Source organism: Moschus berezovskii, chromosome 16 (assembly GCF_049115385.1).
Source record: "Moschus berezovskii isolate FMDL1 chromosome 16, NW_MosBer_1.0, whole genome shotgun sequence".
NCBI classification, from domain to species: domain Eukaryota; kingdom Metazoa; phylum Chordata; class Mammalia; order Artiodactyla; family Moschidae; genus Moschus; species Moschus berezovskii.
The window spans coordinates 15,519,930-15,543,111 of NC_142475.1; the positions used below are offsets into that span (position 1 = coordinate 15,519,930).

At 45.1% G+C, this 23,182-nt stretch overlaps 1 protein-coding gene across 2 annotated transcripts in view; it reads left to right on the top strand.

Moving 5' to 3' along the window:
- The window catches only part of MATN2 (matrilin 2), a 166,806-nt gene that overhangs the window by 92,278 nt on the left and 51,346 nt on the right, over nt 1-23,182 (top strand). For both annotated transcript variants that reach the window (XM_055431892.2, XM_055431891.2), the window contains exon 6: nt 18,610-18,732. In XM_055431892.2, coding sequence (XP_055287867.2) covers nt 18,610-18,732 — 123 coding nt within the window. The remainder of the gene's footprint in view (nt 1-18,609; nt 18,733-23,182) is intronic.

Below are 23,182 nucleotides of genomic sequence, written 5' to 3' on the forward strand. Positions count from 1 at the left end.
TGTTAGAATGCGCTTTGCTCTCGCTGCCGCCGTCAGCATGTAAGAATGTCCGCCCTCCTTGGAGCCGGGGTCAAGCCGAAGAAGGGGAGAACGGGAAGACTATACGTGACACTGGCCTCATCCATCAGATGTTATCCTCATCCTTGTCAGCCAAGTATTTGACCCGTTAGAAGCTGAGTGTGCGATGATTGAGTGGCCGTGGACCTCTGTTGCCAGTTACTTTGGTTAGGGAGACTGAACACAATTCCAAAGTGTCAATTGCTGGTCCATGGGGCTGTGCTGAGTACACAGCAAATGATGGAGGTATTAATACCAGAGGCTCTAGAAGGTCAGAGAGGGGAAAGATCTGGGTGAGGAAGGAAGGGTAGCGATTGGACAGAGGTCCAAGGCGAGGGAAGACACGAAAGGCAGCGATAGTGTGGAGGAGGCCGTGCTCTCAAAGCTTGAGGACTGAGGCCACGTGTGTGTGTGTGTGGTGGGGGAGGGCAGCAGACAGAGATCTAGTAGATAAGAGAGAGACTCATCGCGAGAATGCCGGATTGAAGGCATCCATCTGAAGGGACTCGTCAAGGACAGCAAGACCAGGTATTATTACAGCAGGAAATCAGAGGAGAAGCAGAGGCTGCTCGGGACCCTGGGAGCCTTCCTTTAGCCCCTCCTCTGGGCGGTCTGGATGTGGGTGGGCAGAGAACGATATGACTGTGGGACCATAATCCCAGTTCATCCAGAAGGATCCCAGTTTATGGCTGTTGGCTCAGTTCTCAGTAGCACTCTCTCTCACTTTGAAGGGGATTCCATTCTGAACGAGCAATTATAAGGTCACCCTAGTTAAGGCCAGCCTGACTCAAACAGCTGAAAAGGCTAGCTCTGCTGAAGTGGAGAACTCCTGCAGGTGCAACGCAGGAGATGAAGTTGAAGACGTCAAATGGAACCAGAATATTCAAGGCTTTGAACACCAGGCTGAAGAGTCTGAACTTTATCTCTGATAAAAAGACACTAAAGGGTTTCTGACTGGGATGGATAAAGGCAAAGCCTAATTTTAGAAAACTCAGTCTCATGGTGCAGGGCAGGATGAATTCCAGGAGGAAGAAAGAGAGCTGGAAAGACCAGTTAGGAGACTGTGATAGTCCTCTGGCGGAGGGTGACCAGGGCCAGGTTTGAGTAGCGACTGTAGAAATGCAGAGAGAAGGAAGGGGTTGAGAAAAGTAAGGGGTTGAGAAATGAAAGGAGGTGCAGGAATGAAAGAAGGCGCGATGAATGAAGAGGAGGAAAAGTCACGACTGAATCCCAGGTTGAGCTGCCATGATTCTGAGAGTGATGGTGAGAGTGATGGAAACAGATTTTTGTTTTTGTTTTCATTTCGGGCTGTGTCAGGTCTGAGTTGCTGCGTGCGGGCTCTTTGTTGCATGGGCCCTCTAGCTGTGGCACACAGACTCCGCAGTTGCCCGAGAAATATGGGATCTTAGTTCTCCATTCAGGGGTCAATCCTGATCCCCCGTATTGGAAGGCAGATTTTTAACCCCTGAACCACCAAGGGAGTCCTGGGAACAGATTTCTTAGGGAAGATAATGAGGATTAGTGGGTGTCAAGCTGAGATGGGCCACCTGCAAGGACACGAGGAGAGGGAACAGAGGCAGCACCAACGCCAGAAGGAGAGGGTGGGACCAGTGGAGCAGGCAGGAGGCAGCTCAGCCGTTTCCTCCTGAATTTCCATCTCCAGGGTTCACTTCTGTGTTTGTTTTGAAAGTGTCTGGACCTTCAACACAGTAAGACCTGGACTCAAATCCTAGTTCTGCTACTTGCTAGTCATCTGTCTTTTATTTCCGAGCCTTGGTTTTTCTCATCTGTGACACAGAGAAGTAATGCCTGCATCACAGAGTTGGTGGGATTAAATAAGATAACGAGCACAGTTCCCAGTACACTTGGGCAATTGTTGCTGTTATTGTTATTACGACATATGATCACCATCGTTGTTTCCTGGATGCCATGAAGTGAGGAGTTAGGAGGGAGGGAAGCCTGAGCCTTGGGCTCAGTCACATGCAGGGAGTGGGAGGGGGAACGTGGGGACAGGGAGGATATCTGTAAAGGAACCGCCTAAGGTGGGGACGGAGGAGTTGGGGAGAGTTGGGCGGGAGAACCAGAAGTCATGGACTAGGATGCGAAAGAGAATTTCTAGGACAGGTCAATATTAGTGTCATGTCCCAGAGAGGCCAAATGGAACAGAACTTAGAGAAAAAGCCACCGAGTTGAGTCACTGGTAATTCATCTCAGCAGACATTTCCAGACTCTCTGCCAGGCGCTCTGCTAGGCATTAGGGACACAAAAATGACCAGGAGGCCATTGCTAATGATCAAGAGGGGTGAGGTAAAGGGCAGATTTCAAGGGGGGAGCGGCGAGGGGGTGAGAAAGCAGGGACTGCAAATCTAACCTCATTTGAGGAGGTTTGGTAGAAATTCACCATGACCAGCTACTGGTGAATGGACCCCACGGGAGTACTTTGACTCATCCCAGAATTATGACTGTGACTGCATGAAAAGTCAGTTCTGAGCCAGGCTTAGGACCTTTTAGCCAACATTTCCACGCTTTCTCAGTTAATGGAACCTTAACTTCAAGTGCTAAGAGTTCCATTTTTTCTAACTGCTCATTTAACTCTGGATAGAACTGAATTGGTTTCAACATTCAGGTGATCAAGGGTGGATTACTCACTAAAGAAAGTCCTCATTTTGTTTTAGTGGAGTCTTGGTATTTGTACCCAGCAGCTTCCACTAAAGCTGTGTTCATTTCCATCCAAAACTGTACATTTTTCAAACACCCTTAGGCTTCTGTAAAGCAGTTCAAGGGCAGAGTCTGTACATTTTTATGAAAAATTTCCTGGTCCTTTACATTTTTCATCTATGCCTGGTTCTAGAGTAATTTTGGTTAGCAAATTGCCTTAATTAAGCTGTCTTTGAGGGTGAATTTTTTGCTGTACTTACTGTCCTGATGTTTACTTACTGCCTTGTCTTTTGGGGTAACTTGGATCCTGTTTGCATCTTACCTGCCCAAGCAGATTGTAAACCCCTGGGGTGAAGAGGGTACAGAAGCCAATTCCTTTAATTTTCATCTTTCACAGAGTAGACTTGCAAAATGTTTTTCTTGAATCATTAACTAAGATTGACTAATCACAATCTCAAGCTTTCGTTTTTCTAAAAAAAGTTTTTCCCCTTGATTGGTTTCTAAATTACAAAATCAATTTTTGTTTATTAAAACAAAATCAGAGTACATACAGATGTGAAAGTGAAAGTCTCTCAGTAGTGTCCAACTCTGCTGACCCCATGGACTGTACAGTCCATGAATTCTCCAGGCTAGAATACTGGAGTGGGTAGCCTTTCCCTTCTCCAGGGGATCTTCCCGACCCAGGAATTGAACCCAGGTCTCCTGCACTGCAGGCAGATTGTTTACCAGCTGAGCCACCAGGGAAACCCAAGAATACTAGAGTGGGTAGCCTATCCCTTCTCTAGGAGATCTTCCTGACCCAGGAATTGAACCCTGGTCTCCTGCATTGCAGGTGGATTCTTTACCAACTGAGCTATGAGAGAAGCCCACATATAAAGCCCAGATTTATATGAAATCAAACCTGAAAGACATTCCTCCTTAATTTCACTCCATGGAGATAATCCCCACTGAAAGCTTGGCCTCTCCTTCCTGCCTTTCTTCAAAGATGACTTACTATCTTCCGATGCTCTTTGCTCGTCATTACATCCAGGGTTTAGCACGATACCTGACACACAGTAATTGTTCAGTAAATGGTCGTGGAACAACGGAGTGGTATTAAGGTATCTCTTTACTCCCAAATTCAAACCTTATTTTATTAGGCAGGCAATGTGATAAAAATATAATTCATACTCCTTTAATGTTACTAAATTCCAGGACCTGTGTGAAACATTTTATATATAACTAAGACCATCCTTTGAAGTAGGTGCTGTGGTCATGCATATTTTATAGGTCTCTTCACCTGTCTGTTTCAGAGACTTCATCTGTAAATTGAGGATAACAATACCTACCTCCAAGGGTTGTTGTGAGGGTGAAATGAGTTAATACACGGAAAGCCTCACTACTCTGTAGAGACCTATATAGGAAAAGAATCTAAAAAAGAGTGGATATGTGTATTATTGATTCACTTTGCTATACACCTGAAACTAACACAACATTTTAAGTCAACTGTACTCCAATTAAAAATTTCATGTATATGGCAAGCACTTGGAACTGTACTATACATGGGCTGCTGCTGCTGCTGCTGCTAAGTCGCTTCAGTCGTGTCCGACTCTGTGCGATCCCATTAGACGGCAGCCCACCAGGTTCCCCCGTCCCTGGGATTCTCCATGTAGGAACACTGGAGTGGGTTGCCATTTCCTTCTCCAACTATACATGGGCAACTGATCCAATTAGTTGAATCTACATCTTTTATGAATTTTCATCTTCTCATGAATGCTTGCACGTAATAATGCATCAAACATGTGGTACGTTTGAAAAATCACATTGAGATCCATACCCCAAATGATGGTGGCACATAGCACTTGTATTTAGGATGCTGCTACTGCTGCCTTCAAAACTTTCCTTCTATATTTTTCTATGCCAGTCACCTTCAATGAGAAGGGGATGCTAAGTTGCTTCAGTCGTGTCTGACTCTACGCAACCCTATGGACTGTAGCTCACCAGGCTTTTCTATCCATGGGATTCTCCAAGCAAAAATACTGGAGTGGGTTACCATGCCCTCCTCCAGGAGGGAATCTTCCCAACCCAGGGATGGAACCTACGTCTCTTAGGTCTCCTGCACTGGCAGGCAGGTTCTTTACCACTAGCGTCACCTGATGGCCGATCTTTAAGTTGGTGACAAGGGATGGGAGGATCAATCTCTATATTTAAAGTCAAATTCTTACTTCATTAGCTTACTGCTCATGCTTAAAGCTAGATCTCCCATGAATGCAAAGATTTCTCCATGCCTTAGTTTGCGAGGGCTGCCATAACAAACTACCACAGAGTGAGTGGCACAGAAGTTTATTTTCCCAGTTCTGGAGGTTAGAAGTGCAAACTCCTTGCGTCAGCAGGGTTGATTTCTTTTGAGGTCTCTCTCCTTGGCTTGCCGCTTGTGTATGTGGTCTTTGTTCAGTGCCCAGGCATCCTTGGTGCCTCTGTGCATGTGTCTAAATTTCCATTTCTCCTGAGGACACCAGTCAGATTGGATTAGCACCCACCTTAATGGCCGCATTTTAACTTAATTACCTCTTTAAAGGTCCTTTCTCCAAATGCAGTCACCGACTGACCAACTGGGGATTTAGGACTTCAACAAATGAATTTAGGATGGGACATTCAGCCCAGAACATTTCCCTGTTGTTATCACATCAATAGGAAACTTTCTCTGAGTTTTAAACTCCTACATATAGGAGTCCAGTCATGCCCTGGGAAAGAGGTTTGTGAAGCTGATTGTGCGTGTATCTTATATATACTCAGCAAGTAAATTGGCTCTACAATTTCTCTAAATGACATACTTGGTTTTACTTACTCTGTCATCAACAAGCTAACAAACCCAAACGCTCCTCTTTAAAATATCCTGTTTCTAGGAAGGCCATCCTCTTTGCAGACTAATCCCTGCTGAGGAGACCTTGGAATTCAACTAGATTATAAATCAGAGACTGTGGTCTTAGGCTTTATTACCTTGCCCCACATATGGTTTATCCTTGGAAACAGCTGAGTACTTGCTCGCGTGTTAGGCAGAGATTGAACACAGCAAGACTGGCTCCCAACCCCGAGATCTTAGCACTCTGCGATCCAGGGGGGCAAAGAGCTGCAGCCAGAGACTTACTCTTCCCGGTTGTTTCAGGCAGAATGACCAAGGAGGGATTCTGTTGAAGTAGGAGAGGACTTGGAACAACAGAGGATCTCTTGAGTTAGACACACCGGTCACCTCTGTACACCCACCACCTAAACTTGGCGTCTCTTTTTATAAGTACAGTTTTGCAACCAAGGAAGTTGTGCAAAGAACCTAAAACACGCAGCGAAGGATGACAGAGTTGAATGGACTGGAACTCTCTCAACCTTAGGAAGCTTTTAGGCTCACGAGGGCTCCTCCACGTCTCGTGATGGCCTCATCTGCTGTCCTCAGAGGCCTGGCAGAGAGCCAGTAGGTGGCCCTCAAATCAAAGTGGGATTTAGACACCTTTAGGTCTTGGGACCCAGGAATGCTTGAGTCCTGCCTTGCCACTCTCTCCTCTCCCCTTCGGTTCCCCCAGAGAGCTGTGCACATGAAAAACAAAACCAGCAGGAAAATCAGAGTCCAGGAGAAACCTTCTTGTCCTGTGGGATCAGCTGGTTGATGAGAAATGTCATTCAAAGAGCAGAATCCATATCTACCTGAAGTATTTAAATTTTCTTCAGAACACATAAATATGCTTTTAATAAAAACTTCTTTTGATTACACTTCCAAAAATTACTAATTTTAAGTTCATTTTAAAAATATGATTTAAAAACATCTTTCTTGCATAAACATGCCCATAATATGTTGTCTATGTTTTTCAACTTTGATTTCTTCAAATTGGAGCAAGAATTTGAAGACTTCTGTAAAGCACTCTAAGGGCAGAATCTGTAAAATTTTTATGAAAATTTCCCTAGTCCTTTACATGTTTCATCTATGCCTGGTTCTAGAGCAATTTTAGTCAGCAGGTTGTGTTTAAGTGCCAAAAGCTTTCCACTTGGTTTTTATTTTTTAAAAACTCGATCTGTTTTAGTGCTTGCTTATATATTTAATTAGTTTTTATAGTATTTCAATTAATTACAAAAAGGTGTACAAATAGCACATAAAGGTTTGGAAATAAAAATAACTTTGACTCATTTTAACAATGATTTAAAATTTTTCACATGCATCAGTGTCACCTGGAGAACTTACCAAAGCATATATTCCTGGGCCCCATACACAGAGTTTCTGATTTAGTCTGTCTGGAGTGGGGCCTGAGAATTTGCATTCCTAACAGGTTCTCAGCAGTGGCCACAGGACTGGAAAAGGTCAGTCTTCATTCCAATCCCAAAGAAAGGCAATGCCAAAGAATGTTCAAATTACCATACAATTGCACTCATTTCACATACTAGCAAGATTATGCTCAAAATCCGTCAAGCCAGGCTTCAGCAGTCCATGAACTGAGAACTTCTAGATGTACAAGTTGGATTTAGAAAAGGCAGAGGAACCAGAGATCAAATTGCCAACATCCGCTGGATCATAGAAAAAGCAAGGGAATTCCAAATATTTCTTCTGCTTCATTGACTATGCTAAAGTCTGTGTGGAACACAGCAAACTGTGGAATATTCTTAAAGAGATGGCAATAACAGACCATCTTATCTGTCTCCTGAGAAACCTATATGCAGGACAAGAATCAACAGTTGGAACTGGACATGGAAAAACAGACTGGTTCAAAATTGGGAAAGGACTATGTCAACCTGTATATTGTCACTTGCTTATTTAACTTAAATGCAGGGTTCAGTTCAGTTCAGTTCAGTTCAATTCAGTCGCTCAGTCATGTCCGACTCTCCGCGACCCCATGAATCACAGCACGCCAGGCCTCCCTGTCCATCACCAACTCCCGGAGTTCACCCAAACTCATGTCCACAGAGTCGGTGATGCCATCCAGCCATCTCATTCTCCGTCGTCCCCTTCTCCTCCCGCCCCCAACCCTTCCCAGCATCAGAGTCTTTTCCAGTGAGTCAACTCATCGCATGAGGTGGCCAAAGTATTGCAGTTTCAGCTTTAGCATCAGTCCTTCCAATGAACACCCAGGATCGATCTCCCTTAGAATGGACTGGTTGGATCTCCTTGCGGTACAAGGGACTCTCAAGAGTCTTCTCCAACACCACAGATCAAAAGCATCAATTCTTCGGCGATCAGCTTTCTTCACAGTCCAACTCTCACATCCATACATGACCACGGGAAAAACCATAGCCTTGACTAGACGGACTTTTGTTGGCAAAGTAATGTCTCTGCTTTTTAATATATTATCAAGGTTGATCATAACTTTCCTTCCAAGGAGTAAGCGTCTTTTAATTTCATGGCTGCAATCAGCATCTGCAGTGATTTTGGAGCCCCAAAAAATAAAGTCTGACACTGTTTCCACTGTTTTTCCATCTATTTCTCATGAAGTGATGGGGCCAGATGCCATGATCTTTGTTTTCTGAATGTTGAGCTTCAAGCCAACCTTTTCACTCTCCTCTTTCACTTTCATCAAGAGGCTTTTGAGTTCCTCTTCACTTTCTGCCATAAGGGTGGTGTCATCTGCATATCTGAGATTATTGATATTTCTCCCAGCAATCTTGATTCCAGCTTGTGCTTCTTCCAGCCCAGCGTTCCTCATGATGTACTCTACATATAAGTTAAATAAGCAGGGTGACAATATACAGCCTTGATGCACTCCCTTTCCTATTTGGAACCAGTCTGTTGTTCCATGTAAAGTTCTGACTATTGCTTCCTGACCTGCATACAGGTTTCTCAAGAGGCAGGTCAGGTGGTCTGGGATTCCCATCTCTTTCAGAATGTTCCACAGTTTATCGTGATCCACACAGTCAAAGGCTTTGGCATAGTCAATGAAGCATAAATAGATGTTTTTCTGGAACTCTCTTGCTTTCTCCATGATCCAGCGGATGTTGGCAATTTGATCTCTGGTGCCTCTGCCTTTTCTAAAACCTGCTTGAACATCTGGGAGTTCACGGTTCACATATTGCTGAAGCCTGGCTTGGAGAATTTTGAGCATGACTTTACTAGCGTGTGAGATGAGTGCAATTGTGCGGTAGTTTGAGCATTCTTTGGCATTGCCTTTCTTTGGGATTGGAATGAAGACTGACCGGCCACTGCTGAGTTTTCCAAATTTGCTGGCATATTGAGTGCAGCACTTTCACAGCATCATCTTTCAAGATTTGAAATAGCTCAACTGGAATTCCATCACCTCCACTAGCTTTGTTCGTAGTAATGCTTTCTAAGGCCCACTTGACTTCACATTCCAAGATGTCTGGCTCTAGGTCAGTGATCACGTTATCGTGACTATCTTGGTCATGAAGATCTTTTTTGTACAGTTCTTCTGTGTATTCTTGCCACCTCTTCTTAATATCTTCTGCTTCTGTTAGGTCCATACTATTCCTGTTCTTTATCGAGCCCATCTTTGCATGAAATGTTCCCTTGGAATCTCTAATTTTATTGAAGAGATCTCTTGTTTTTCCTATTCTGTTGTTTTCCTCTATTTCTTTGCATTGATCGCTGAGGAAGGCTTTCTTATCTCTCCTTGCTATTCTTTGGAACTCTGCATTCAGATGCTTATATCTTTCCTTTTCTCCTTTGCTTTTCGCTTCTCTTCTTTTCACAGCTATTTGTAAGGCCTCCTCAGACAGCCATTTTGCTTTTTTGCATTTCTTTTCCATGGGGATGGTCTTGGTCCCTGTCTCCTTTACAATGTCATGAACCTCATGCGAAACGCCAGGCTGGATGACTCACAAGCTGGAATCAAGATTGCTGGGAGAAATATCTACAACCTCAGATATGCAGATGATACCACTTTAGAGGCAGAAAGTTAAGAGGAACTAAAGAGTGTCTTGATGAAGATGAAAGAGGAAAGTGGAAAAGCTGGCTTGAAATTCAACTTTCAAAAAACTAAGATCATGGCACTTAATCCCATGTGCCATGAAGTCCCATCACTTCACGGCAAATAGATGGGCAAAAAGTAGAAACAGTGACAGATTTTATTTTCTTGGGCTCCAAAATCACTGTGGATGGTGACTGCAGCCATGAAATTAAAAGACACTTGCTCCTTGGAAGAAAAGCTATGACAAACCTAGACAGCATAATAAAAAGCAGAGGTATCACTTTGTTGCCAAAAGTCCATATAGTCAAAGCTATGGTTTTTTTGGTAGATATATATGGATGTGAGACTTGGACCATAAGGAAGGCTGAGTGCCAAAGAATTGATGCTTTTGTACTGTGGTGCTGAAGACTCTTGAGAGTCCCTTGGACTGCAAGGAGATACAACCAGTCAATCACAAAGGAAATCAACCCTGATTATTCTTTGGAAGGACTGATGCTGAAGCTGAAGCTCCAATACTTTGGCCACCTGATGTAAAAAGCCAACTCATTGGAAAAGACCCTGATGCTGGGAAAGACTGAGGGCAGGAGGAGAAGGGGACGACAGAGGATGAGATGGTTGGATGACATCACCAACTCAATGAACGAGTTTGAGCAAGCTCCAGGAGATGGTGAAGGACAGGGAAGCCTGGCGTTCTGCAGTCCATGGGGTCACAAAGAATCAGAAACGACTGAGCGGCTGAAAAGCAACAAGTTCTCAAGGGAGGACTGTTTCAGCTGGGTCACCACCACATTTCGAGAACTGAATAAGCGTGCAGCAAGTCAATAGGAAAAGCACACAGGTGCTCTGGGGCATGTGTTCCTTCAAGGCTGCTTTACAAGCATGCAGCCCAGCCAGCGAGAGATGTGCACAGGTATTCAAAAGCACAGCTATTCCAACAGCCTTGAGCATTTAGCGTGTTCTGGGCATCAGGTCCCATATTTTTCAGAGGGAACGAAAAGCAGTGATTGATCAGAAGTTGGTTAAATGATGGTCAATTTAAAGAGCTTCTTCTGTGCAACTTTATTTATTTTTTTTTCTTTTTTCAAAAACAATTTTAGGAATCTTTACTTAAAAACAACCTTATCTTAAAATGGAGTAACTGTGGTTTTACGAGCAGCAAGCAAAGTACAGAAGCAAAAATGCATTATAGGAGCATTAAGTTCTACATTAGGTCACAGTGTCTAATCTGAAATCACACCCATAATATCATTTTTCAGGATATCTGGGAAATAGTTATTTCCCAGGATATCTGAACCATAGCTACTCTATTTTGACTTTTAATTGTAAAAAAAAAAATTTTTTTTAATAGCCAAAGCAGATTTCACCATTAATGACAGTGTTTTTCTAGGTATGAGAAGATGCAAGAATTGAAACTCATAAAACCTTTTTCTGAAAAGATCTAACTATCTGAAGGTCTGTTCTGCCAGTTTTGTTTGTTTTTTTTTTCAGAGCACAGAGTGCCTCATTGCTTATTTTCACCCTGAACTTCTTTCAGGGGGTGTTGAAGGTCAGCAGCTTGCAATGGTCATGATGTAATTTTTGTAGAGGCAGCTGGAAAGTACCAACTTCCAGTCAGCAGGGTCCCTTCATAGCCACATATCTGACCATGTGACACCATTTCATGGCCATTGTGTCCCGCGGTGCTGGGAAGGCTCATTCCCAGGTCTAGGGAAGTGATGGGCCACTCAGTGTGCTAAAATAGGACCAGGCCTTGCAGGTAGCAAAAGTCTCTGGACCACTGTCTTACTAGCCTCCTGGTCCAGGAAAATATTTCCTCTTGTTGCTTTTTCCCATACCCAGAGTCACATTGTTACAATTATTGATCTCATATGGAACTGTCAGTTCAGCATTATATCACAGGCTCAGTGAAACAAGTGACATAGAAAATAATATAGCCATAGCTAGCAGTTATTTGTAAAATAAGAATTACAAGTCAAGAACTTTCATTAGATAAAGCCTGGTATACCCCAAGTCACCTGACTTCATTCGTTAAATGATTATAGTCTGGTGTTAATCTCCTGGTTGTACATTATGGAGCATCCAACCTTTATCTGAAGATTGGTTACTGAGATAAGCCTTAGAAACTAACCTAGAGTGTCCTTTTTAATAACTTAATTAAATCTTTTAGCAGTATCACGTAACAAGGATGTCTTGTGCAACTTTATTAACACCTGATTCAACATTGGATACCCTGTTCTAGAACATTCTGGGGGAAAAAAAGGTGAGACTGGCATATGTGGCTTAGACCTTAGGCCCAAGCAAAGCTTCTGGTCTCTCCCCAGTCTAATATGGGACCAGCACACCCAAGTGTCTCTCTGAGGGACAAAGATGGCTGGGCTCAGAAATTCCAGAGAGAGGTAGTGTCTGAGTTTTAGGCTTTGAGGTACAGTGACCTGCCCACTCATCCCTGTGGTACGGTCAGTGGCCTGGAACATGGATGTCAGATAGATCAGCAGGGACACTGGAAGGGACACTGTTGCTGACAAAATCTTGGCTTTCTCTGCCCACTGAAGCCAAATGAGAAATTACAGAGACAGAATTTGGAGGAAATAGAAAGGTCGCTTTAAGCTAGCGGAGAGGGAGACACAGTAGGCTGATGCCTCAAGAACTGTGACCCCCCTCCATGAAGAGCTAGGGCCTCATATAAGATGAGGGCTTGCAGTCAGGAGTCAGTGATGAGGAACTAAGGTGATAGGATCTTGATTTCTTCCTTGTATTGTTTCAAAGACTGGCATCAGTAACCCATGATTGAGTCTGGCGGTTCGGTGGCTCTGCAGCCTTCTTTCTGACCTGTAACTACAAGGGGAAGGGTGTTGTAAGGGTAAACACCAAATTCAGGATGTATATAGCATAGAATCAAAGGAAAATAGGTGTGAAGTGTGTAATTCCTGCAGAATTAGGGGGCAGAAAAGCAAGTTACAGACATGCAGAGTTAGGAGCAGTTAAAGTTTAAAAAAAGAACAAACTAGGAATGTTCAGCCCGGCTCACTGCTCTCTTTATCTTCTTTGTTCTCAGGAAAGGGAAAGAAAAAAACTCATTCCTCTTTTTTTTTTCATTTTTCACTGCAGCAACACTAACAAGTGGGTAACCTGAAGTGGGCCCAGCTGGCTGGCAGCAGACAGCCATATCCAAGGTTGGGAGATTTTCAAGACAGCAGCTGGGGCTCAGGGTGAGGAGGTTGGAGGTGGGGTGTTGTTGTTCAATCACTCAGTCGTGTCCGACTCTGTGACCCCATGGACTGCAGTGCGCCAGGCCTCCCTGTCCCTCACCATCTCCCGGAGTTTGCCAAGTTCATGTTCCTTGCATCGGTGATGCCGTCCAGCCATCTTATCCTCTGATGCCCTCTTCTCCTCCTGCCCTCAACCTTTACCAGCATCAGGGACTTTTCCAATGAGTCATCTGTTCACATCAGATGACCAAAACACTGGAACTTCAACTTCAGACTCAGTCCTTCCAGTGAATATTCAGGGTTGATCTCCCTTAAGACTGACTGGTTTGATCTCCAAGGGACTTTCAGGAGTCTCCTCCAGCACCACAGTTAGAAGACATCAATTCTCTGGTGCTCTGCCTTCTTTACGGTCCAGCTCTCACAATTGTATGTGACCACTGGGAAGACCATAGCCTTAACTATTCTGACCTTTGTCAGCAGAGTAATGTCTCTACTTTTCAACACACTGTCTAGGTTTGTCATCGCTTTCCTGCCAAGAAGCAAACATCTTCTGATTTCATGGCTGCAGTCACCAGCTGCAGTGACTTTGGAGTCCAAGAAGAGGATATCTGTCACTACTTCCGCCTTTTCCCCTTCTATTTGCCATGCAGTAATGGGGCCGGATGCCATGATCTTAGTTTTTTAAAAAATATTTAGTCTTAGGCCGGCTCTTTTACTCTGCTCCTTCGCCCTCATCAAGAGGCCCTTTAGTTCCTCTTTGCTTTCTGCCATTAGAGTGGTATCATCGCATATCTGAGGTTGTTGACGTTTCTCCCGCCTGTCTTGAGTGCAGCTTGTAGCTCATCCAGCCCGGCATTTCTCATGACGCGCTCGGCGTATAGGTTAAACAGACAGGGTGACAGCAGACAGCCTGGTGGCACTCCTTTCTCAATCTTGAACCAATCAGTTGTTCCATACAGGGTTCTAACTGTTGCTTCTTGACCCGCACACAGGTTTCTCAGGAGACGGGTAAGATGGTCTGGTTTTCCCGTCTCTCTAAGAGATTTTCACAGTTTGTCATGTACCCCCACAGTCAAAGGCTTTAGCATAGTCGATGAAACAGAGATAGATGTTTTTCTGAAATTCCCTTGCTTTCTCTATAATCCAGCGAATGTTGGCAATTTGATCTCTGGTTCCTCTTCCTTTTCTAAACCCAGCTTGGACATCTAGAAGTTCTTGGTTCACATAATGCTGAAGCCTGGCATTTTAAGCATGACTTGACTAGCATGGGAGATGAGTGCAATTACACTCATTCAGTTCAGTTCAGTTCAGTTCAGTCACTCAAGTTGTGTCCGACTCTCCGCGACCCCATGAATCACAGCACGTCAGGCCTCCCTGTCCATCACCAACTCCCGGAGTTCACTCAAACTCATGTCCATCTAGTCTATGATGCCATCCAGCCATCTCATTCTCTGTTGTCCCTGTCTCCTCCCACCCCCCACCCAATTACTAAAAAGCCTCTTGATGAAAGTGAAAGAGGAGAGTGAAAAGGTTGGCTTGAAGCTCAACATTCAGAAAACAAAGATCATGGCATCATTTCCCATCACTTCATGGGAAATAGATGGAAAAACAGTGGAAACAGTGTCAGACTTTATTTGGGGGGGCTCCAAAATCACTGCAGATGGTGATTGCAGCCATGAAATTAAAAGACGCTTACTCTTTGGAAGGAAAGTTATGACCAACCTAGATAGCATATTAAAAAGTAGAGACATTCCTTTGACAACCAACATCCGTCTAGTCAAGGCTATGGTTTTTCCCATGGTCACGTATGGATGTGAGAGTTGGACTGTGAAGAAAGCTGATCGCTGAAGAATCGATGCTTTTGAACTGTGGTGTTGGAGAAGACTCTTGAGAGTCCCTTGGACTGCAAGGAGATCCAACCAGTCCATTCTAAAGGAGATCAATCCTGGGTGTTCATTGGAAGGACTGATGCTAAAGCTGAAACTGCAATACTTTGGCCACCTCATGCGACGAGTTGACTCACTGGAAAAGACTCTGATGCTCGGAGGGATTGGGGGCGGGAGGAGAAGGGGACGACAGAGAATGAGATGGCTGGGTGGCATCACCGACTCGATGGACATGAGTTTGAGTGAACTCCGGGAGTTGGTGATGGACAGGGAGGCCTGGTGTGCTGTGATTCATGGGGTTGCAAAGAGTCGGACACGACTGAGCGACTGAACTGAACTGAATTACTAACAAGTGGGTGACGGACACGACTGAGCGACTGAACTGAACTGAACTGAATTACTAACAAGTGGGTGACCCAAAGTGGGCCCAGCTGACAGCAGACAACCATATCCAGGGTTAGGAGATTTTCAAGACAGCAGTTCAGGCTCAGGGTGAGGAGGTTGGAGGTGGGGAGTGTCTCCTGCTAATCCAGTCTAGTGTGGGCTACAGCAAGGCCCGTCCTGTGACTTGCAGCCTGGGGCACGTGCCAGGGCTTGGTGTCCTTGACCTCTGTGCCCTGAGTGTCCCCAGCTGCTCATTTAATGATACATTAGTTCTTGAAAGCTGATACATTAACTTTTAGAAAGATCTGGTGCTAGCTCAGTATTTATGTTGTAACTCAACTCCAGCAACTGGCTAAGGTCCATGACTTTCAGATCCTGAGACTGTGAATGCACTGTTCCCACCAAAATGACTTGTGTGTTAAAACCACAAGTATCAGGCCTTATTAGAACTCTTTAGGGAAGGACATTAGAGAAAATAACACCTTAACAGAAACTTAATGAAGCCTGGGAGCAAAAGAATAAACACAACGTACATTATTAGCCTTTAAAAATCTTCAGCTTTTCCCTTTGTGCCTTTTGATTACTGTGTTTGTATGTCATTATTTTCTCAATGCCTGGTTTTACTTTTTAAAATTGTACATGTGCATTAATTTGCAGATTTGATTTCCTTGATATTATTTACAAATTTTCGTATTCAGATAGCCTAAATCGCTATTTAGAGGGAAACATTTTTAAGGGAATAAAAACCATCCATAATCCTACCACGTTAACACAGGAAGCAAAGCATTTTTATTTTTAATTTTCAGGTTTTGCCTTAGAGCTCTACTGAAAGTGGATCTAATCACCATAAATATACAATTTTCAAATCTACGTTTTTCACCAAATTTTGTTTTCCTATTTACAGTTATGTTATGCTACTAATAACTACCTACTGCCTCAAATGGAACTTCTGAGTATTCCCTACAAAACCCACCCCATTTGCACCTTCCCCATCCCCAAGTCAGCCTGAATCCTTCACTTTCTCCCTTCATCTTTAATCTGAAAGGAATCTGACTGACCCCCTTTCAACCTGGTGTACTGTCCCCTAGGGTTGCCAGAACAGAGAACCACAAACCAGGTGACTGGTAACCGCAGAACTGCATTGTCTCCTGGCTCTGGGAGGCCGAAGTCCGACAAGGCGCTGGCAGGGCCATGATTCCTCTGACACCCATGAGGGAGAATCCTGCCTTGCTTCTGATGGTGGCTGTTGGTCCTCGGCACTCCTGAGCTACAGCTGCTTGCTCTCGTCTGTCTTCACGTGGCGTTCTTCTCTTCCTATACGGACACCAGTCACCCTGCATTTGGAGAAGGAAAAGGCGACCCACTCCAGTATTCTGGCCTGGAGAATTCCATGGACTGTATAGTCCATGGGGTTGCAAAGAGCTGGACACGACTGAGCAACTTTCACTCCCTCACACTGGATTAGGCCCCAGACGAGACAGATGACCTCATCTTAACTTGATTGTATTTGCAGAGACGCCAGTTTCCAAATAAGATCACATTCACAGGTACCCGGGCTCAGGACTTCACCATAACTTTGTGCAGGCGGTGGGGACACATAGGTCCACAAGAAACACCCAGAGCTCCACGCCCTTCTCTCTTCCCCACCTCCTTCCCACCCTGTGCTGGCTTAAGTCTCCCCCACCCTTTCCTCACTGGGGTTACTATAGTAACCTCCTAACTGGTTTTCTTTCTGTTTTTCCTTCTGGCTGTGCTGGGTCTTTGTTGCGGTGTGCGGGCCTTGTGGGATCTTGGACTTCCCAGGTGGCGCTAGTGGTAAAGAACCTGCCTACTAATGCAGGAGACGTAAGAGATGTGGGTTCGATCCCTGGATCGGGAAGATTCCCCTGGAGGAGGGCATGGCAACCCACTCCAGTATTCCTGATTCTTGTCCAGAATCCTGTGGACAGAGGGGCCTGGCAGACTGCACATTTGATGCTATGGTCTCTTCTCGATTCCTTTGTTCAGAACCCTCCCCTGGGTTGTTCCCTTTACCCGGGGTGTTCCCTCCCAGTTATCCTCCTGGCTCTACCAGCTGCCGCCTTCCTGGTGAGCCTTTCCTCACCACGGCTGTTACATCACACCCTTTCTCTTACCTCAGACAGTCACTTTTCCTTTTCACCATTTTCAATTCAGTTCAGTTGCTCAGTCGTGTTCAACTCTTTGCAACACCATGGACTGCAGCATGCCAGGCCTCCCTGTCCATCACCGGCTCCCGGAGTTTTCTCAAACTCATGTCCATTGAGTCGGTGATGCCATCCAACCGTCTCATCCTCTGTCATCCCCTTCTCTTCCTGTCTTCAGCATCGTGGTCTTTTCAGATGAGTCAGCTCTTGGCATCAGGTGGCCAAAGTATTGGAGTTTCAGCTTCAACATCAGTCCTTCCAATGAACACCCAGGACTGATCTCCTTTAGGAGGGACTGGTTGGACCTCCTTGCAGTCCAAGGGACTCTCAAGAGTCTTCTCCAGCACCACAGTTCAAAAGCATCAATTCTTCGGCACTCAGCTTTCCTTATAGTCCAACTCTCATATCCATACATGACCATGGGAAAAACCATAGCCTTGACTAGACGGACCTTGGTTGGCAAAGTAATGTCTCTGCTTTTTAATATGCTGTCTAGGTTGGTCATAACTTTCCTTCCAAGGAGTAAGTGTCTTAAATTTTTTACTTTTCTCCAAAACACTCTCTACCATCTCAGAGACTATGTTTTTTACTTACTTATTTTCTTTTTTATCTGCCACCAGCATCCAAATGTAAGCTTCTCAAGGACTGGAGTTTTCATGTGTTTTGTTATTAGTTCCATCTTTAGCACCTAAAATAGGGTGGGGCCCAGAGTATGTACTCAGCGAATATTTGTAGGATTAATGAGAAAAGAGGCCGGTGTATTTTTTCATAAACTACTAAACCACTTATCCTTATTAAGTGTTCATCTTATTTTCCTGAATTTTTTGGTCACTTGTGAACGATACTGCTATAAATAGCTTATTCCATATAGTTAACTTACTCCTTTTTTCAATTATGTTTTGGGGTCACAGTTCCAGAGTGAATATTGTCAAATGTCCTTCCAGAAGAGTTTTATCGGTTTATAATGCCGCCCACTATAAATAAGTCTGACTCTGTTTCCCTGCTGCCTTGCCACCGCTGGATTTTATCTTGTCTTTACCTTTTCAATTGACTAAGTTTGCCCTGTGATTGTTTTGATTTGCATTTCTTTAACTTTTAAATACAATTGTTAGGGAATTCCCTGGAAGTTCAGTGGTTAGGACTCCGTGCTTTCAATTGTTCTTATGTTCTTTAGTACCTTCTGGTATGAATTGTCTGATCCTGACTCCTGATTTTTTTCTCAAGAGGGAAGTTTCAGTTTCATATTTATTTATCCATCCTCTTTTGGGGGCAACGCTATTTATCCTTGCTTATATTTGTTGTAGGTACGCTTCCAATCTACTGTGCCCTTTACCTCTGTGTTTCTACTTAAACTCTGTTTTCATCTTTACAGCTGTGGACTACTGCGCCTCAGAAAACCACGGGTGTGAACACGAGTGTGTGAATGCCGACGGCTCCTACCTTTGCCGGTGCCATAAAGGATTTGCTCTTAACCCAGATAAGAAAACATGTGCAAGTAAGTTACACACACATTTTTTGATTGCTATTGCTGGGCACTCCAGCCGTGGAAATCTTCCAAGCAAAGAGTAGCATAGGGTTATGTGGTGGTGTTGGGGGACCTTCCACCTTCTGCCCCTGTTCCTCCTCTGTCAAGCCTTTCTTAACTTGGCCTAAGACCACAGCCCACTCAAGCTCAATGAGACCCTTCCCAGCATCTGACAATGGTATGTATTTGTTATCAGAGGCCACATGTGGGAGCGCTCCGCCGGCATTTGCAGAGGATGCTGGTGATCGGATCGTTTTATTTCACGCTGGCTCAGCCTGGCTGTGCCCCAGTATTAACAAGCCTTAAGAAATTCTTTCACTGAGGCTTTGTGGCTTGTGGGCTTCAGCTCTGACTTCACACAAGTAAAGGAAAATCTCCAAGCCAGAAGGAGTTGACTGTGGTTGCCTCTGGGTGGGGAGGGGGATGGGGAGGGCATTTTGCAGTGAAACTGCTCAGTCTTTAAGTTATTTCGTTCTATTTGATTCTAACTATACACCTCCACTCCAGTACTCTTGCCTAGGAAATCCCATGGATGGAGGAGCCTGGTAGGCTGCAGTCCGTGGGGTCGCTAAGAGTTGGACACGACTGAGCGACTTCACTTTCACACATTGGAGAAGGAAATGGCAACCCATTCCAGTGTTCTTGCTTGGAGAATCCCAGGGACGGGGACCCTGGTGGGCTTCCGTCTATGGGGTCACACAGAGTCGGACACGACTGAAGTGACTTAGCAGCAGCAGCATACACCTCCACAGGGCTTCCCCAGTGGCTCAATGGTAAAGAATCTGCCTACAATGCAGGAGACACAGGTTCAATCCCTGGGTCAGGAATATACCCTGGAGAAGAGCTTGGCAACCCACTCCAGTATTCTTGCCTGGAGAATCCCCATGGACAGAGAGGAGCCTGGTGGGCTACAATCCATGGGATTGCAGTGTCAGAGACAACTGAAGTGACTGAGCATGCACGCATGCACATCCACATCACAATTAATTTGACCTCCCCAAATCTGACCAGTTTATAAGCCGAGGGTCGTTGCTCCTTTTGCCAAAGGATTCCAAAACCATTCTTTTGAATGTGAAGCTATGTCAGAACATTCAAGGGATTGTATATGGATAATCATCATGCTACAGAAAAGTTCACTGGAGAGAAGTTTGTTTTTAAAGTACTAGGACCCAGCATTTTTAAAAAGTGAAGTTTAACAGCAATTTAGAATGTCACCTCTGAAGCATACATCAATTGGAAAACAGGATTTCAATTCATAAAAAGGTCATGTACCTGCAACCTTTCTAAAAGCATCTATTATGTAAAGCAGGAATGTGCCTGCATAGTTTTAAAAAGCATCCCCCAAACTCCTGAAACGTCACCTTGGTCTTCCGTCCCTGTGCCTGTCATGTGTCCAGTCTCTCAGTCGTGTCCAACCCTTTTGCAACCCCATGGACTGTAGCCCACCAGGCTCCCCTGTTCATGGGATTTTCCAGGCAAGCATACTGGAGTGGGTTGCCATTTCCTTCTCCAAGGACTATTCCCGACCCAGGAATCGAACCTGCGTCTCCTGTGTCTCCTGCGTTGGCAGGTGGATTCTTTACCACTGAGCCACCTGGGAAGACTGGTGGCTCTTCAATCCCTGCATCTCAAACACACATCAGAGCTGGCATCAGGGGTGGAGGATGGAACTATAAGGGACACAGGAAGTCAAAGCATGGATTTCTGGAGCCCAAACCACATGCCAGTAGCAATGAAGAAGGCCAGGTCCTTCCTAGAGAAGATATCTTGGCTGAGTCTTGAAGGCAGAGCCAGGTAAAGAAGAGTGAGGTGGAGGTGGCTGGGAGGAGGTAAGATGTGCAAAAATATCAGCCAGACAGACTCAGTGTGCCACGCCTGGCATGTGACTGGCCTACAGTTGCTTATTGAAAGAATCAATGTGTGAATGGACTGGGCTGTCCCTAGTCTCCTTTCCTTTGTGAATGGCCTGCACTATGAGCCAGCATCCTCAGCCAAGGTAGCGTGCAGGGGCTTGTGGTTGCTGGGCTGATGAGTCAGTTCTATCAATCAAAGTGGAGGCCATTGGCACAAAGGGCACTTCCAACCCCAGATCATCTGTTTTTGCGGGGTGCTCTTGGCAAGTTGTTGATGCTCAGTTGCCTCAACTGTTATAGGGGAAGTATTACCGCCTATTTCCTAGTGTTGTCTTGAAGACTAAATAAGAGAATTCATCTAAACCATTTAGCTCGTGGCCTGGTGCCAAGCAATTCTTTTAAGGGATGACACTGGCTTCAAAGACTTTAAATTGGGACTTATGAGCATATACTTGAATATTCATTGGACGGACTGATGCTGAAGCTGAAACTCCAATACTTTGGCCGCCTGATTCGAAGAATCAGCTCATTCGAAAAGACCCTGATGCTGGGAAAGATTGAAGGCAGAAGGAGAAGGGGATGACAGGGGATCAGCTGGTTGGATGGCATCACCGACTCGATGGATATGAGTTTGAGCAAGCTCTGGGAGTTGGTGATGGACAGGGAGGCCTGGAGTGTTGCAGTCCGTGGGGTTGCAAAGAGTTGAAAACGACTGAGCGACTGAACTGAACTGAGCATATACCACATGCCTGGACTGAATTTAATAGGGCAGGAAAAATTCAATATTCAGTACGTCCACTGGAGGTTGGTTGGGAACACAAGCCAGGCAGAGCAGCTCAGTCACCGGCAAGGTGTTACATGACTGAAAGCTCCCGGGGTGATGCAGACAAGACTCTCAGCAGGAGTAAAGGGAAGGAGGAGGCCAGTTGGACTAGAAGAGGTGGGGATGCTGCTGCCACCCGGGATGAGGCCGAGAGGAAGGCGCGGGTGCCATCCAGTCTCCTTGCTGCCCTTACAGAACGCCTTCCTGGGCCAGGCTCACCTGATCTCACCCCAGCCCCTGGTACCAGAGCCTCACCGTCAGCATGTCTTGTAGCCCAGAATCTCCCAGGATGCAGAGAATGACAAGCCCGAGGGGAGCAGAACCCAGGAGGCCCTAGAAGTAGACAGCGCAGCGCAGGGGGCCTGGGAGAGGTGTCCAGCTGAGAGTCAGGGGTGGTGGGAGGGGTGCCAGGGACTGTCTGGCTGGGAGGTCTCACCGGCTAGGCACAGAGGCCGGCAGGTCAGCTGTCTCTCCACCTTGTTGGAGTCAAGACCCAGAAGGGGACCGCCCGTGTGTGTGAGCCGAGAAGAGTAGCTAGGCAGTCAGCCTCTGGGAGATGTGTCCCCTAGAAGGGTCCCCTTCTTGCTGTGCTTGGGGCAGGGCAGGGAGCCCGACCTGGGGAAGGGACTGGCATGAGAGCAGAGACCCCTGGAGGACTCGGGGGGCTGTGAGCGTGGGCGACAGGCAGCACGGTTGTAAGAACCGAGACACCTGGGAATGTTCCAGATCTATGACAAAAACAGGAACGCAAGCTGAGAAACGGGAACGGTTAAGAGGACAGACACACAGGATGGAGGTAGGAGCTCAGATATCAAGGCAGGGATCCTGTTAGTAATTAACGAGGTATCGCGTTGGCGTCCAGTCAAGCCAGAGCCTGGCCACTGCTGTGATATTGAGAGATTTAAAACAATCTCTTTCCATTCCTCAATAACTTGCAAAAAATGAAATAAAAAAAAAACTTAGTTCTCTAATTTTGAGTCTTTATTTTTAATCAGAAATATATTTGAAAGCTAATCCAATTAGTAAGTGTGCAATTATTGTCTAAAAAAGGTAGACTAGTCAATCTAATAATATACCAAGCATGATTAATTTACGATGAAGCCAGAATGTACATAATAGAGCTTTATGTTCCTGAACAAATCATATAATTAAAATATGTAAGTAGCATTCAAAAAAGCACCACCTTTTATATCAGTTCCTTACCCTACAGCATCCCATACAAATCTATCTGAATATTTTCTAGACAGGAGAAGGCTGTAAATATGCATGTGCCATCAATTTGCAAAATATTGGCAAAACTTTTTTTTTATTACGGTAAAATATACATGAGATTTACTGTTGTAACCATTTTTAAGTGTGCAGTTCAGTGGCGTCAAATGCATTCATGTTGTTGTACGACCATCACCACCATCCGACTCCAGAACTTTTCATCTCCCTAAACTGAAACTCTGCCCATTAAACAGTAATTTGCCCCTCCTCCACTTTCCCCACTTTCCCCACCCCCTGCCCCTGGCAATCACTTTTTAAAAAATATTTATGTGTTTTAAAATACATAAATATTTATGTAGAAGACTCTGTGATAGGTCTTCGTTGCTGCGTGGACTTTTCTCTAGTTGTGCAGAGTGGGAGTTACTCTCCAGTTGCGATATGAGGGCTTTTCATTGTGGTGGCTTCTCTCGTGGGCTTGCAGGCTTCAGTAGTCGTGGCTCCCAGGCTCTAGAGCAGAGGCGCAATAGTGTGGCCC